General features: G+C 39.1%; 3 protein-coding genes across 4 annotated transcripts in view; 1 reads left to right on the top strand and 2 right to left on the bottom strand.

Annotated features, from left to right (window-relative positions):
* LOC139139529 (tRNA:m(4)X modification enzyme TRM13 homolog) overlaps window positions 1-13,973 on the bottom strand; it is a 30,909-nt gene extending 16,936 nt beyond the window's left edge. The window contains exon 1 of the mRNA XM_070708442.1: window positions 13,810-13,973. Coding sequence (XP_070564543.1) covers window positions 13,810-13,944 — 135 coding nt within the window. The 5' untranslated portion in view covers window positions 13,945-13,973. The remainder of the gene's footprint in view (window positions 1-13,809) is intronic.
* LOC139138573 (uncharacterized) lies at window positions 32-5,046 on the top strand. 2 transcript variants are annotated; one of them, XM_070707004.1, is made up of 6 exons: window positions 32-287; window positions 938-1,014; window positions 1,301-1,405; window positions 2,635-2,852; window positions 3,184-3,348; window positions 3,953-5,046. In XM_070707004.1, the coding sequence occupies exons 1-6, from the start codon at window positions 182-184 to the stop codon at window positions 4,053-4,055; spliced, it is 774 nt and encodes a 257-aa protein (XP_070563105.1). In that variant the 5' UTR covers window positions 32-181; the 3' UTR covers window positions 4,056-5,046. The 2 variants fall into 2 exon arrangements, 1 of the variants encoding a protein (XP_070563105.1); XR_011553638.1 differs by lacking the exons at window positions 938-1,014; window positions 3,953-5,046 and having other exon boundaries at window positions 168-287; window positions 2,635-2,769; window positions 3,184-3,325.
* On the bottom strand, window positions 7,287-11,571 carry LOC139138572 (uncharacterized). Its single transcript, XM_070707003.1, has 3 exons — window positions 10,314-11,571; window positions 7,789-8,001; window positions 7,287-7,601 (listed from the first exon to the last, which is right to left on the bottom strand). The coding sequence occupies exons 1-3, from the start codon at window positions 10,329-10,331 to the stop codon at window positions 7,302-7,304; spliced, it is 531 nt and encodes a 176-aa protein (XP_070563104.1). The 5' UTR covers window positions 10,332-11,571; the 3' UTR covers window positions 7,287-7,301.
* Window positions 13,974-14,487: the final 514 nt, after the last annotated feature.

Genomic DNA, 14,487 nt, shown 5'->3' with positions numbered 1-14,487 from the left:
TTTACGCTCAGTGTAATTGTGGTATATCTGCTTATTTTACGATATCACAAGGTGATGGAAGAATGGACTCTCCTGGATACTGTGCACAGTACTGTACATACACTATCATGGAAAACGAATCCAAAGACATTTTGGAGATTGTAACCATAAAAAAACGTCAAACTGACAAAAATCAACCATCATGGAAAGAGCAGCATTTCAAGAAGGGTTAAACCAGCTCCGTGATAAGGGACTGCAGATAAAAGAAGCAGTAACAGATGCCCACACTCAAATTGCATACCTGATGAGTAAGTTTGATAAATATTTCTCTTTTTAACTACCATATAAACAACAGCAAATCAACCTGCTTTTTTAAAGTTGTTTCATCATACTAATATTTAACTGTAAAATTAACTACCGGTAGTCAGAATTAAAAAGAGCATGTAACAGCTTTCATGAAATGAACTGTGTTCTTGATAACAAGAACATGACAACATGAAATAATTCAGTTGATATTGATCATATGTTGTTGCAGTCATAGCCAAGATGGGGGACTTAAAGGTTTGTTCATCTGTCTTTATCGTAAACCATCACTAGGACATCATATCACTCAATTCCTACCTCTTTGTTGTACTTTTTCATATAGCCAACCATTACACAAATTTAGCTACATTTATTCCACTAGTACTTGGAACATCAGCAGTGCACATACTTTCCCAGCCATTTTCCCAAATTCACTTCATCATGATTGCTGTCACCATGACGACTTCTGATGATGCTTTTGAAATTAATGAAAAGGGTGACTATGTCATTTACAATAACTTGTCTATTAAGTATGTAAAGGCAAGTCATGGGTTACTACATAGCTAATCCTGCAATGCATGAACCTATGCTGTAAATGAAACACTGAGCACCACCTTATTGGCAGTTAATCCTTCCTGTATCTCTTTTTGTGTAGAGACCACATACCTTGGTATCACACATTCATTTGATATATGGCATGCTGCCAAGAACCTTGGGAAAAAAATAACGAAGGTTTGTTGCTGTTGCAATGTTAAATCATAGGTATATGTTTTGTCATTTTTCATCAAGAATGATGCATCACTTGGTTTGAATTAGCTGTCCTCTGTAGTGTGAGCTGCTGCTATACATGCAATAATGCATAGTTATTTATGCCACCATAAAGCCCATTTCACATACAAATAATTTTTTCCCTGACACCTACATTTTAATATACATGTACTGATATTTTAAATTGCTGTCAGTAAAGTGTTATCTTTTATGAGGATTGAGTCAAGTTTTTCTTTTATCTGCTTTCAAGGCTGGTCAGCAGAAGAACTGTAAAGCCCTTCAGAAATGGAGCAGGCATATCAGGAATCATTTTTGGTATTGCTGCCAAAAAGCTTCAACTTATGAAGAGTTCCTGGTAAGAGTGTATGAATGCCTTTTGAAATACAAAACGTTCAATTATTTCTGTTGATGGAAATCACACTTAGCAGTCCACTCGTATGGACGTTATTTGGCCAAAGAAACAGAGTGAGGGAGGAGTGTTGCCGTACACATTTTCAATCTTATTATTCCCCAGGACAGTGTCCGTGGGGACTTATAGGTTTTTGACAATATCCGTGCATGCATGTGTGCATGCGTGCGTGCGTCCATTCACGCAGATATCTCGAAGATGCCTGGAGCTATTTAATTCAAACTTGGTTCAAGGATTACTTTATATGTCATACATATGCACGTTGATTTGTTTTGTTATAAGATCCAATATGGCTGCCATAGGCCATTTTGTTACGATTTTTTCATGTATGGAGCCATAACTCAGACATATTTCCACCAGTATCATTCAAAGTTGGTACAAGGACATTGACCTATTTCATACATATGCACATCAATTTGTTTCACGGCATGTAGCAGTATCATGTCAATTACTGAAGTTTCGTAATTAGGCTGATATATCAAGAAATACTGCATCAAATTTCATGAAACTTGGTACAGATATTAAGCTCACATTACTTTAACAGTGAAAAAGACATTTATCAGTGTCATTTTAATTAATTTGTAATTGCATATGTAATGAACTTTCCTAATTTGAGTGATATATCTACAAATACTGTGTCAAATTTGATGAAACTTGGTACAGATGTTGATCTCGTAATGTTGTAAATACTGCATCAAACGTTATAAAATATAGTACCGGTGATAATCTGTCAGTGTTACGATAGGATGCAATAATATTTGGCAATGTCATCCAGTCAATTAATTACTAATTGACTCATTTAATGACCTTTTGTAATTAGGATGGCGGCCTACATTGGTTTTATGTTGTCACCACCATAGAACTCATTCTTGGCCATTGAGCTCCATCTGTATCGCAGTATTTTTATTGCAGACCTAATTAATGAAGAGGACTCTATCCTCTCTGAGGAATTGCAATTAAAGTACCCATTTACAAGTAGGGACTGTGTCATCAGCGATTACTTGTTTGTCTCATAATTTATGTTAAGTGTACATCTCACTCTCTAGACTCATGACATTTTATGATTTCATTTAGCTTATAGAGACTGTCTATAGAAACTACTAGTGTGGTATTTTTCATTATGAGGAATGTTAAAATGTATGATAACTGAAGTATTTATTATGCTTCCATCACAGGGACTTTGGTGTGGTGTGATTCATCATGTTACAAATGAACACGAATGGGTCTTATCATATGGCCAGGGAACTAATTCTTGTAACCATGGACCTCTAACAGAATCTGCAGACAGTGACAAGGAATGGCTAGAAAAGGTTAGTCCAGCTCATGTAGCACTGGTGAAAATTGTCATGGACAAGAGATTTACAAATCAAATTCCCTACTTCGTAAATTGTAGGTAAGTTAGCAGGTTTATGTTAAATTACAAGTAACACACTGATGGTAAATGATGGAAATTTGCCGCGGTACCTGCACATGTAACTCTAAACAGGAAGTCTTCAGTCCCTGGTTCTCGCATAAGATGTTGTTGACACTGACTGTCCATGTGATTTTAGTCCCTTGTTTTCATAGGAATTTGTGCATCTAGTTAGTTAATTTGCTCACAGATAAAGCTGATAGAGAACCTCTCTTTTAAGTCCTCAAGCTGACAGTAGCATATTCTGTTCCCACACCATCTTTGATTCCTTTTGCTCGACTAATGCAAAGTTTGTTGGTTTCAATTTTTGCAGAAGTACTGCTGAGTTAGAGACATTCCAGCAGAGTATACTTGTGTATGCTGCAAAGAGGTTTTCATATGTGCCACCAGTATACAGAGCCTGTAATCGTTTAGCAGCAGTGGATCACAATGTTCACCACAGCAGGGAAATTATGAGAAACAAAAAGGGTGAAATTGTGTAAGTAGAACACGACATTTACTTTGCCAACTTTGCAGAACAGTAGTACTATTATTACTACTCATGTGGGAGTTTTTCATAGCCATATCACTGTTTGTTTGTTTTTTTAATTTAGAGTCTTTGTTTATCAGAATTTAATTTTATGTTCTTCCAAAGATTATATTTTTATGGCTCCACGAAAAACAGCCACTTCCCTGGAGAAAGGCTGATTGGATTCCAATAAAGAACAGGAACAAGAATGTTGAACTTTTACCTCAGTGCTACTTTTGTATCACATTACATTCATGGAAGTTTTGGGGTGTATTTGATCTAGCAATGTCAAACTAGTACTGGGAGGTGCTGGCAGTAAGATCACATCCCTACCCTGTTTCAGCAAATCAAAATGCATCATTGCAAGTTACTTTTGTAGGGCTGTACTTCACAACCATGATTGAGAGGTCAATGTTACACTATCCAAACTTTTAATATTGCATTGTCTGTGTGCTCATGAATGACTGATAGACAATTATTTTTCCTCACACTGTCCTTGACACAACTTTTAGTATTATCATTTTAAGCCAAGGTCACAGAGAGACTGATGAGAACTACATTCTACTTCATTCAGCTATCATAGGCATTACAACAAGAAAAGTGGAAGGTGGAGTGCCTATCCAGTGAAGGTAAACAAGACATATCCACAAGTAGCTCCATTGAAAAGCTTATTATAGAGAAACGACAGGCTGACCAGGGGGAATGCAGAAGAAGAAGGATTTAGAACCCGCAGATCCACGAAGAATATCAGCACACGTTACACCTCTGAGCCCACCGGCAACAGCTTCCATTGTCCAGGAGTATGTTTCACGTCGACAATAAATGCAGCAATGTGAATGAACTTTTGAAAGACCATAAAGCTTGCCACAGTTTTGTAGCAAAATATAGCAAGGAAAAGTGTTAGGTACTTTATAATGGGTATATTGTGCAATTAACAGTCCTAATAATTTATAAATTATTATAAATTTTCTGTAGTCTTCAGGTACTATGTGATCAACAAATTATACAGTTTATTGGTGTACAACTAGGGTTGTAGCCCTGTAAAGGAGATATCCCATGACTCAGTCAGATTAAGAAACGTACATTGCTGTTTAAAAGTGCAAAATTTGTGGAATCCAAACACATTTGGCATACAAATGGCAATTTTCAGCTGATTTTGTTGTTTTATCAGGTGCTTTTATAGGTTAGGGTCAGAAGAAGCCTTTGGGCAACAAATGTGAGAGCTCACAAATCAAATTTTTTTTTTTGGGTAAATTGATATACTCTAAGTAGGGCCACCAATAGCATAACCAAGACAAGCAACGGTAATATCTTTGACTAGAAACAACAGAGGTTACAATAAGGAGATTTTTGATGTTTGTGCTAAAAACGCTTTTATGTACAGTCAATGAGAATCAAATTCTTACACTGTATACTCCTTTGTTGAGGTAGTTAGTAAGCATTATTCTTCCTGAAGCAGTTTACGATTTCTGTATAAGTTTTATTGTTGTTCTGTATAAGTTTTGTTGTTGTTGTTGTTTTCATATCGAACCACTCAGGAGGAAGAACTCTTCCGTCCCGCAGGCTTGTACATGCCCTGATATTTACCTCTCAATAAGCAGTGTCACCAGTGACAACAAAACAGCCAGGCCAGGTATAAATAAAGATTGTTCCGTTTTTGCAAGGTAACAGTGGTGGCTAGTGAATTTATTTAACTATTTCACATTTTATGCACCAGTTATGCACCAGTTACTGGGATAGGAGCAAACACAAATTATTGTTTTCAACAGATTTATTCATTTTATAACGAAACATCAAAGAAAAGTCAACATGTTTAACTGTACAACATAATCACTGACAGAATAACATCAAATGTAACAACCGATTAAACTTAGGCCAATCTCCCAGGATTAAATCCTGTGTATTGTCCAAATCTGTCTGGGAACTTATCACAGATGGCCCACACACAACAACTAGGAATGACCCTTCTGTCTCCAGCACCCAATCTTCCATACTGCCACAGAATAAACTGCCTATACGCAGCATGTCTGTTACACTTATTCAGGTCTGCATCCTCGTTCAATGCCAAAACATCCCTTCGGTAAGCCCTAGCTATTGCCAGGACCCCTTCGTTTAAGCAGAAGATTCTCAAATCCTAAAGATAAAGAAAGACAATGTTAGAGGTTATCTAGAGTTTTGGAAAAAATTGATTCCATTGATCCTACGTCTGTTTGGTCTAGATCAATGTATCCTATGATAAATCAGTGTTAACTTGAGTTTAGTTATTTTCATGATTTGGTGACTTTTAATGTGGAACTTTTGTGGAACTTTGAGTGAACATGACACATGGAAGTTAATTGTTATCAAAATTATTATCAATTACAGACTGATGATTCTTGCAGATTTTGTGCATTGTCTTAAATAATACGATGACTTCACTGAGTACAGAGTCAGTGCAGCTACCTGTACTGCATGTTGATGCTTATAATAATCCCAAAGTCAGTGAATCAGGACTAACTTGCTGGATTGCTTTCAGTTTTCAGAAGCATGAGTAGCACAGTTTCAAAGCTTACAAGTTACAGTTATGCTCAACGGAAAGTAGACGATGAGATTAAATGATACCTTACTCAATTACTAATTTACATCAGACACTTTATTTCTAAAACTACACTAGTACCTCACAATATTGCTTGCGAGCGGCAAGTTCTCAAAGACAAGAATAACAAATACCAGACCTAAATGATTCCTTAAACATAACAGTCGCTTGCCTGCTTCTCTGCCGACATGAGTGCCTTATCTCTTTCCACTGTTTATTGCCGTAATCTTATACCACGATACTAATTACACAGCGACAAAAAGACAACTGTAAGTTGGCTGAAGTATGAAGTAACATATGTGCCTCTCAAAGAGATATATAAAAGGCAAATAATGAAACATCTTCATCATTCATGAATCAAACGTTTTGTCTGAAAAGCTCTTGCAAAGATATCTTGAGACAGACAATAATTATGTGGTTTCTCTGGTTTGGCGAGTATATCTTGTAGAGGATTATACAAATCTGTAATTGACCCTCATCAATTTTGAGCCATTGAATAACAGATAGACAAAGTCTCATTTGATTGGATATAATAAACACAAAACGTTAAACATCCCAATCAAATGTACTTGGAAGAGTATGCATGAGAATAGTTGCACCACTGTTTGACTGCTAGAAGAGATACACAGAACAGTGGACACATAGACAGTATTTCACATTAATCATCAGTAGCTTAGGTAATTGTAAAGTTGGCGATATGGTACATAGCTAGAGACCCCCATGCGTGATAACATTGCCAAATTAAGTCAGTTTTATCCAAATGTTTTTGTCCACACTTATCTTCACTCTAGCACAAATTACAGAGTGGCAGTTGATTGTAACATTTCACCACCATGGTTTGGCAAAATACCCATTGTTATCAATCGTAAGTGTGGACCTGTTTTACAAAGAATTAGGGGGGTTAGGTCGAGGCATTTTCATACAAAGAATTAGGGGTAATCTGTTTTAAGGCATTTTAGTGTCAAGAAATGAAAATTGGCAAAAGCAGAAGTCATGATTTTAAAGATTGAAAAATCCAATCTACTTGACACTTACTGAGCAGTGTCTCAACAATGTCGGCCGGTCTACCCCGGTGAGGACGTTCATTTCAGCAAGAACTAGAGTTGTCTTTTTGTCTCTGTGTAATTAGTATCGTGGTATAAGATTACGGCAATAAACCAGTGGAAAGAGATAAGGCACTCATGTCGGCAGAGAAGCAGTCAAAGCGACTGTTATGTTAAGGAATCATTTAGGTCTGGTATTTGTTATTCTTGTCTTTGAGAACTTGCCGCTCGCAAGCAATATTGTGAGGTACTAGTGTAGTTTTAGAAATAAAGTGTCTGATGTAAATTAGTAATTGAGTAAGGTATCATTTAATCTCATCGTCTACTTTCCGTTGAGCATAACTGTAACTACTCACCAGTGATTGTGACATACAGAATTCATGAGGTCTATCACAGCACTTTCTCTCTGGTTGTGTGGGCATTTCCCTATATAATGTGCAAACACACCAATCTGGTTTGGAAGATGATTCTGACTGATGGTATCCGCCCACTCCAGGTTGTTGTGGTTGCGGTACTGCCAAGTTAAACACAAGACTTGGTTGGTTCTCAATAATCTTTAGCAGTTGGTCATTTTTTTCTGTGTCGTTCATTTGTTCTATCATGGCCTGAAAGAAAATGACAAATTTTTTACATGCATGTCTGTGCACCAAGTTTATAAAGACATCATTGTGACTGAGCATAAGAGCACACACCATGATAGTAAAATAGCTGTACCAGCACTAATGTGGACCCTTTGGGTCTGAAGATAAAGAAAAAGGCAATATTCACACACATATGTGATAAATGGCTTACCCGTAACGTTACCTTCCTCTGTTCTATATTGAGTAAGGCCTCATTACTTGATGTTGGTCTGGCTTCTGTGGTAGTGTGTCTGCCCCTTCCTCTACCTCTTCCTCTTGCACGACCTCTGCCTCTGCCTCTACCCCTGCCTCTGCCCCTGCCTCTAACTGTGCTTGAAACATCGATGTGCTCTTGGCTGTCATCGGATGAAGGTGGCGGTGATGTCTATGTGAAAATGTTGAGCAAACATGTCAAAACCAATGAAACAGACATTCCATGCTAAAGATACAATCCATCTCCCAAGAGCAAATCATTATGAAGACTATGAAAGGTCTAGCAGTCAGATTATGAAATTTGTATTCGTAGGGACCTTTGGCTGAAAAATGGGTACAAAAACAAGACAATGAAATATGTAGAAACACATGTACACATACACCGTGAAAAAAACAAGCAAAATAAATCTGAACACTAAATGATATGTATGCCGGAGCATTTCAAAGCGTTACATTAGAATCAACTTGGATACTCCTTTCTTTCAATTACTCTGCTATGCCATTTTCAGCGTCCATATAGTTTGCTCTTCACTTTCATGATTTCATTGCTGTCATTTTTATTTTTAATCGACTTCCCATGTGCATAGGCCTTTATTTCTAGGGTTTCTTATTTATGTAAGTTTATAGTTATGCATGATTGTTTATCTTTCTTTGTGTTATAGTTTATTCACATCTTGTATTGACTGCACTCCTATTTTCTAAAGTATTTTATCTGTCAGTCGGTTTCTATTTAGCCAAAGACCATAGTGCTGCCACAAACATTTTTTGTGTGCGCTGCATATACAGCTGTAGTGGCTCACTGCTGGTTCTGCATTGTGGCTTTTACAGTCCAAACAAACTAGCGTTGTCTTGCAGATTCTCCCTCTTTCCTAACGTATCTTTCTTAAATTCTATCAAAAATAACGTCATATTCAAATAATAGAAATCGTGTTATGTTTTCCATGTTGGGCTACGCTGCGCCCGAGATCAGAGAAAAACGCTCATGGGATACGCACCCACGATCAAATGCTTGGACTCTTTGAGGGTCAACTCAATCCGTGAAGGTAAAAATGCAAGTTTGATCATTGTAAATCCAGTTTGTTTAGCGTGAATGTAAATTCTTTTATCCTCCACGGTCATCGGTTCGAAAATAGCAAGATGGATAGGCTATGATTATATAGTCTGAGAAAACAAGATCAGCCCGTGTCGCGTGTGGTCAACATGAACTTCCGGCCGCAGCCGGTCATCACTCATCAGACAGCCCGGCCATGGAGTAACGTCGCGCCCAAAATCTACGGCTGTAAAGTGAGGCTTGCACTGCACTGCAAGCGATTTTTGTTTTTGCAATAAGACAGATCCGTCCTTTCGTCGTAGCCCCGAATAATACAATGCTGGATATCGCTGATGTGAAAGTATCGGGGAAAGTATTCACGTTCATGTAGACTCGACTGCAACGTAACTACTTTGCCGTAAGCAACAACGCATAAGCTTACAAACACAGGCGGCAGCGGAAAACTTTGCACATATGTCGTCGAGAAATCATAGCCGTTTATCGAAAAATCACAATTCTGCGAGTGTTGTGCGATTCTTACAACTCAAATCCTGGATTCAGACCACAGCAATTGGGTGATCGGTCCTACTAAAAACTGCCCGGCAATGCCCGGCACTGCCCGGCGACAAACAGAGCACTGCCCGGCACGAAATAAGCGCATCAGCTATCACAAGAAGTCGATATCTACATACCACAGACCACTAACTCTTATTAAAATCCTAAAAAACCATAGTTCAAGCCTCGAAAACGTCGATTTACTGGTTTATAGTTACGGCGTTCGTAACCCTACGCTGGGCCGGCCCTACGCAATCTTGTTTACAGAACCAACTATTTACTGAGAGAAGGGGTAGTAGCCTATCGAAATTTAAACGAAACTTCGCCTTGTACTTTGAAGTCTTGCTGGATGGGGTGTCCGAAAGCAAGTGCTTGCATATTGCATTTGACAGTTCCAGATTCCCGGGGTTTTTTTTTCCACTTTTGATGTTATCGATGTACAATTCATTATTCTGAGGGCTAGCTGGCCCAGCGTAAGGTTACAAACGCCGTAACTAAAGACCAGTAAATCGACGTTTTTGAGGCTTGAACTATCGTGTTTTAGGTTTTTATAAGAGTTAGTGGTCTGTGGTATGTAGATATAAATTTCTTGTGATAACTGACGCGCTTATTTCGTGCCGGGCAGTGCCCTGTTTGTCGCCGGGCAGTGCCAGGCATTGCCGGGCATTGCCGGGCAGTTTTTAGTAGGACCCACAGCAATTGTGATCGGCATATTATTTCAGGCGTCCTACAAAGGTTTCTAATTCGCTAAAAGTTGCTGGATGTGTTTTCTCGATAGAAATGACGGTCAAAGTAAATACCTGATGAGTGAGAAAAGTCTGCATTCGAACATGTACATGTTGAATTTGCCAGACACGTGCACTTGTTTTGAAAAAAATATATACATATGTATTACTTACGTCTTCCATCGAGTCCATTGTATGGTGATATGAGTTCACGAGAAGTTCACTCGGCCCATTTGTAAGTCACACGCCAAGTTCCCGTTCTCGTTTAAAATATCGCTGCGTGACGTTGTATTCATAGGCCAAACCCGGAATTCGAATCGACCACGGTACAAACAAGGCCATGTGCGCAAACGCGCACAGACATACGTGTGTTTCCATACGCGTTCAGTACACATGTGGGTTTGTTTGTACCGGCATCACGTGATTATTTGGGCGTACTGACGGCCGATTTCAAAATCCCGCGAAGATACCAAAACTTTATTCAACGAATCCGTCGCCAGTAGTAGACAAATGAATGTAAATGCAGGTAATGTGGCTTAATGGGGGTGATTTAAAATATATTGGAGAAGATTAGGACTATATGCCAGGGAAAAATTAATGCTAAAGTTCCAGTGCTCAAAACAGCAGAAAAAGCCCTGAAAACCTAGCTGTGATCAACAGTGCTCAACACAGAAAAGCCTGTGATCTACACTGATCAACATGATCAACACTGCTCAACACAGAAAAAGCCTAACAGTGCTCAACACAGAATAAGCCTAACTGTGATCAACAGTGCTCAACACAGAAAAGCCTGTGATCAACACTGATCAACATGATCAACACTGCTCAACACAGAAAAAGCCTAGCTGTGATCAACAGTGCTCAACACAGAAAAGCCTGTGATCAACACGATCAACACTGCTCAACACAGAAAAGCCTGTGATCAACACTGATCAACATGATCAACACAGAAAAAGCCTAGCTGTGATCAACACTGCTCAACACAGAAAAGCCTGTGATCAACACTGATCAACATGATCAACACTGCTCAACACAGAAAAAGCCTAGCTATGATCAACACTGCTCAACACAGAAAAGCCTGTGATCAACACTGATCAACATGATCAACACTGCTCAACACAGAAAAAAGCCTAGCTATGATCAACAGTGCTCAACACAGAAAAGCCTGTGATCAACACGATCAACAGTGCTCAACACAGAAAAGCCTGTGATCAACACTGATCAACATGATCAACACTGCTCAACACAGAAAAAGCCTAATTGTGATCAACAGTGCTCAACACAGAAAAGCCTGTGATCAACACTGATCAACATGATCAACAGTGCTCAACACAGAAAAGCCTGTGATCAACACTGATCAACATGATCAACAGTGCTCAACACAGAAAAGCCTGTGATCAACACTGATCAACATGATCAACACTGCTCAACACAGAAAAAGCCTAGCTGTGATCACAATCAGTGCTCAACACAGAAAGCCTGTGATCAACACTGCTCAACACAGAAAAGCCTGTGATCAACACTGATCAACATGATCAACACAGAAAAAGCCTAGCTGTGATCAACACTCTCAACACAGAAAAGCCTGTGATCAACACTGATCAACATGATCAACACTGATCAACACAGAAAAAGCCTAGCTATGATCAACACTGCTCAACACAGAAAAGCCTGTGATCAACACTGATCAACATGATCAACACAGAAAAAGCCTTAGCTGTGATCAACACTGCTCAACACAGAAAAGCCTGTGATCAACACTGATCAACATGATCACACTGCTCAACACAGAAAAGCCTAGCTATGATCAACACTGCTCAACACAGAAAAGCCTGTGATCCACACTGATCAACATGATCAACACTGCTCAACACAGAAAAAAGCCTATAGCTATGATCAACAGTGCTCAACACAGAAAAGCCTGTGATCAACACGATCAACAGTGCTCAACACAGAAAAGCCTGTGATCAACACTGATCAACATGATCAACACTGCTCAACACAGAAAAAGCCTAATTGTGATCAACAGTGCTCAACACAGAAAAGCCTGTGATCAACACTGATCAACATGATCAACACTGCTCAACACAGAAAAGCCTGTGATCAACACTGATCAACATGATCAACACTGCTCAACACAGAAAAAGCCTAATTGTGATCAACAGTGCTCAACACAGAAAAGCCTGTGATCAATACGATCAACAGTGCTCAACACAGAAAAGCCTGTGATCAACACGATCAACAGTGCTCAACACAGAAAAGCCTGTGATCAACACTGATCAACATGATCAACACAGAAAAGCCTTAGCTGTGATCAACAGTGCTCAACACAGAAAAGCCTGTGATCAACACTGATCAACATGATCAACAGTGCTCAACACAGAAAAAGCCTAGCTATGATCAACACTGCTCAACACAGAAAAGCCTGTGATCAACACTGATCAACATGATCAACACTGCTCAACACAGAAAAAAGCCTATAGCTATGATCAACAGTGCTCAACACAGAAAAGCCTGTGATCAACACGATCAACAGTGCTCAACACAGAAAAGCCTGTGATCAACACTGATCAACATGATCAACACTGCTCAACACAGAAAAAGCCTAATTGTGATCAACAGTGCTCAACACAGAAAAGCCTGTGATCAACACTGATCAACATGATCAACACTGCTCAACACAGAAAAGCCTGTGATCAACACTGATCAACATGATCAACACTGTTCAACACAGAAAAGGCCTAATTGTGATCAACAGTGCTCAACACAGAAAAGCCTGTGATCAATACGATCAACAGTGCTCAACACAGAAAAGCCTGTGATCAACACGATCACAGTGCTCAACACAGAAAAGCCTTTGATCAACACTGATCAACATGATCAACACTGCTCAACACAGAAAAGGCCTAGGTTATGATCAACAGTGCTCAACACAGAAACGGCCTAGCTATGATCACAGTGCTCAACACAGAAAAGCCTGTGATCAACACTGATCAACACAATCAACAGTGCTCAACACAGAAAAAGCCTAGCTATGATCAACAGAAAAAGAACACAAGTTTAAAGCATGAACAAGCTGTCGTGAACGACATAATCCCTCAAAAAAAACAACAAAAAACCAAGTGTAGAACAAGCATACCAAATTTACATTAAAAAAAAATAGACGCACAAATAGTAAGAACACTTAGCTTATTCCAATTTCTTACTACTGTGGTTTAATTGACAACATTGAACAGAGCCCACAACCGTCAATGCATTACTGCTTCTAGGTAAATTATGCACATATGCAAATTATATAATTTGAATCGGCCAACCAGCTACCACCTTCGAAACTGCTGCAAGTCAGCCCCGTCTCTTTCACATTCTTACAGACAAGAATGGAAAATGTCAACTTGCAAGACCAATTCCGTCAACCACAGTCGCTCGAGAGCTATTCAGCTCTGGGACTATTCGCCCCATAGACGAGTATACAGAAGCGAGAAATACCCCAACTTGGGGTATTTCTCGCTTCTGTATACTCGTCTATGGGGCGAATAGTCCCAGAGCTGAATAGCTCTCGAGCGACTATGGTCAACGTAAACACACACACGTGGACTACACGATGCCTACAACTGTAAACTGGTCGCATTCAACAGTCAAAGTTGAAATGCTTGACGTCAGTTTGCTTTACCTCAGTATTAGGGTCGAGATGAGCGTGAAGTCCACAGTATTTCTTCCCCGGGATGAGCGTCACTTTGCAATAACGATTCTTTCTGGCAAGGAAAAACGCACACGTCGGAAGCGGATCAGCTGTGGTGTCCGCCATCTTTACAACCCACAATGCACCACGCAAATGTAAACTTTTGTGACAGCTTTGACCTCAAATAAGGTCACAGTCCCTCTGGTCAGTGCAAAGTGTTCACCATTCTCACTGCATTGGGACAAAGCTTTTGGATTGATCTCCTCTTTTTCTAATCATCGAGAAGAGAAAACTGGAAGGATTACTGATGAGACAATTATTATGGATGAGACAATGATATTGTATTAGTGAAAGACATTTTGCATTTTCATGTCAGGTATTTGATAATATTCACTTATATTGAACATTTCAACTTATGCATATAAACTGGAAACACTTGACCAAAGCTGATGAGAGTTGCTATGTCAGCTGATTGGTAATTTGTATATCTAATGAACTTTTCAATATACCGGTAAGCGATAACTTGGAGGACTTGACTAAAATTGATGACAGTGCTATGTAAATTGATGTAAAGTTATAAACAGAAGTATAGGACACTTTGCATTTTCACATTAGCTAATTTATAATTTGCATACCTAATGAGCTTTCACAGATTGGCATATAAAGCTT

The sequence above is a fragment of the Ptychodera flava genome, chromosome 8 (assembly GCF_041260155.1).
Source record: "Ptychodera flava strain L36383 chromosome 8, AS_Pfla_20210202, whole genome shotgun sequence".
Classification (NCBI taxonomy): Eukaryota; Metazoa; Hemichordata; class Enteropneusta; family Ptychoderidae; genus Ptychodera; species Ptychodera flava.
Note: the sequence above shows the minus strand (reverse complement) of the source record. Positions and strands in the feature narration are given on the sequence as shown.

Excerpts from the sequence above, each read along its gene's own strand:
- LOC139138573 (XM_070707004.1), top strand. The coding sequence starts at position 182 with ATGGAAAGAGCAGCATTTCAAGAAGGGTTAAACCAGCTCCGTGATAAG. Across the intron at positions 2,853-3,183 it reads CCCTACTTCGTAAATTGTAG|AAGTACTGCTGAGTTAGAGA; the intron begins GTAAGTTAGCAG and ends CAATTTTTGCAG. Across the intron at positions 3,349-3,952 it reads AACAAAAAGGGTGAAATTGT|CTATCATAGGCATTACAACA; the intron begins GTAAGTAGAACA and ends TACTTCATTCAG.
- LOC139138572 (XM_070707003.1), bottom strand. Across the intron at positions 7,602-7,788 it reads AGAGGAAGGTAACGTTACGG|GCCATGATAGAACAAATGAA; the intron begins GTAAGCCATTTA and ends ATTTTCTTTCAG.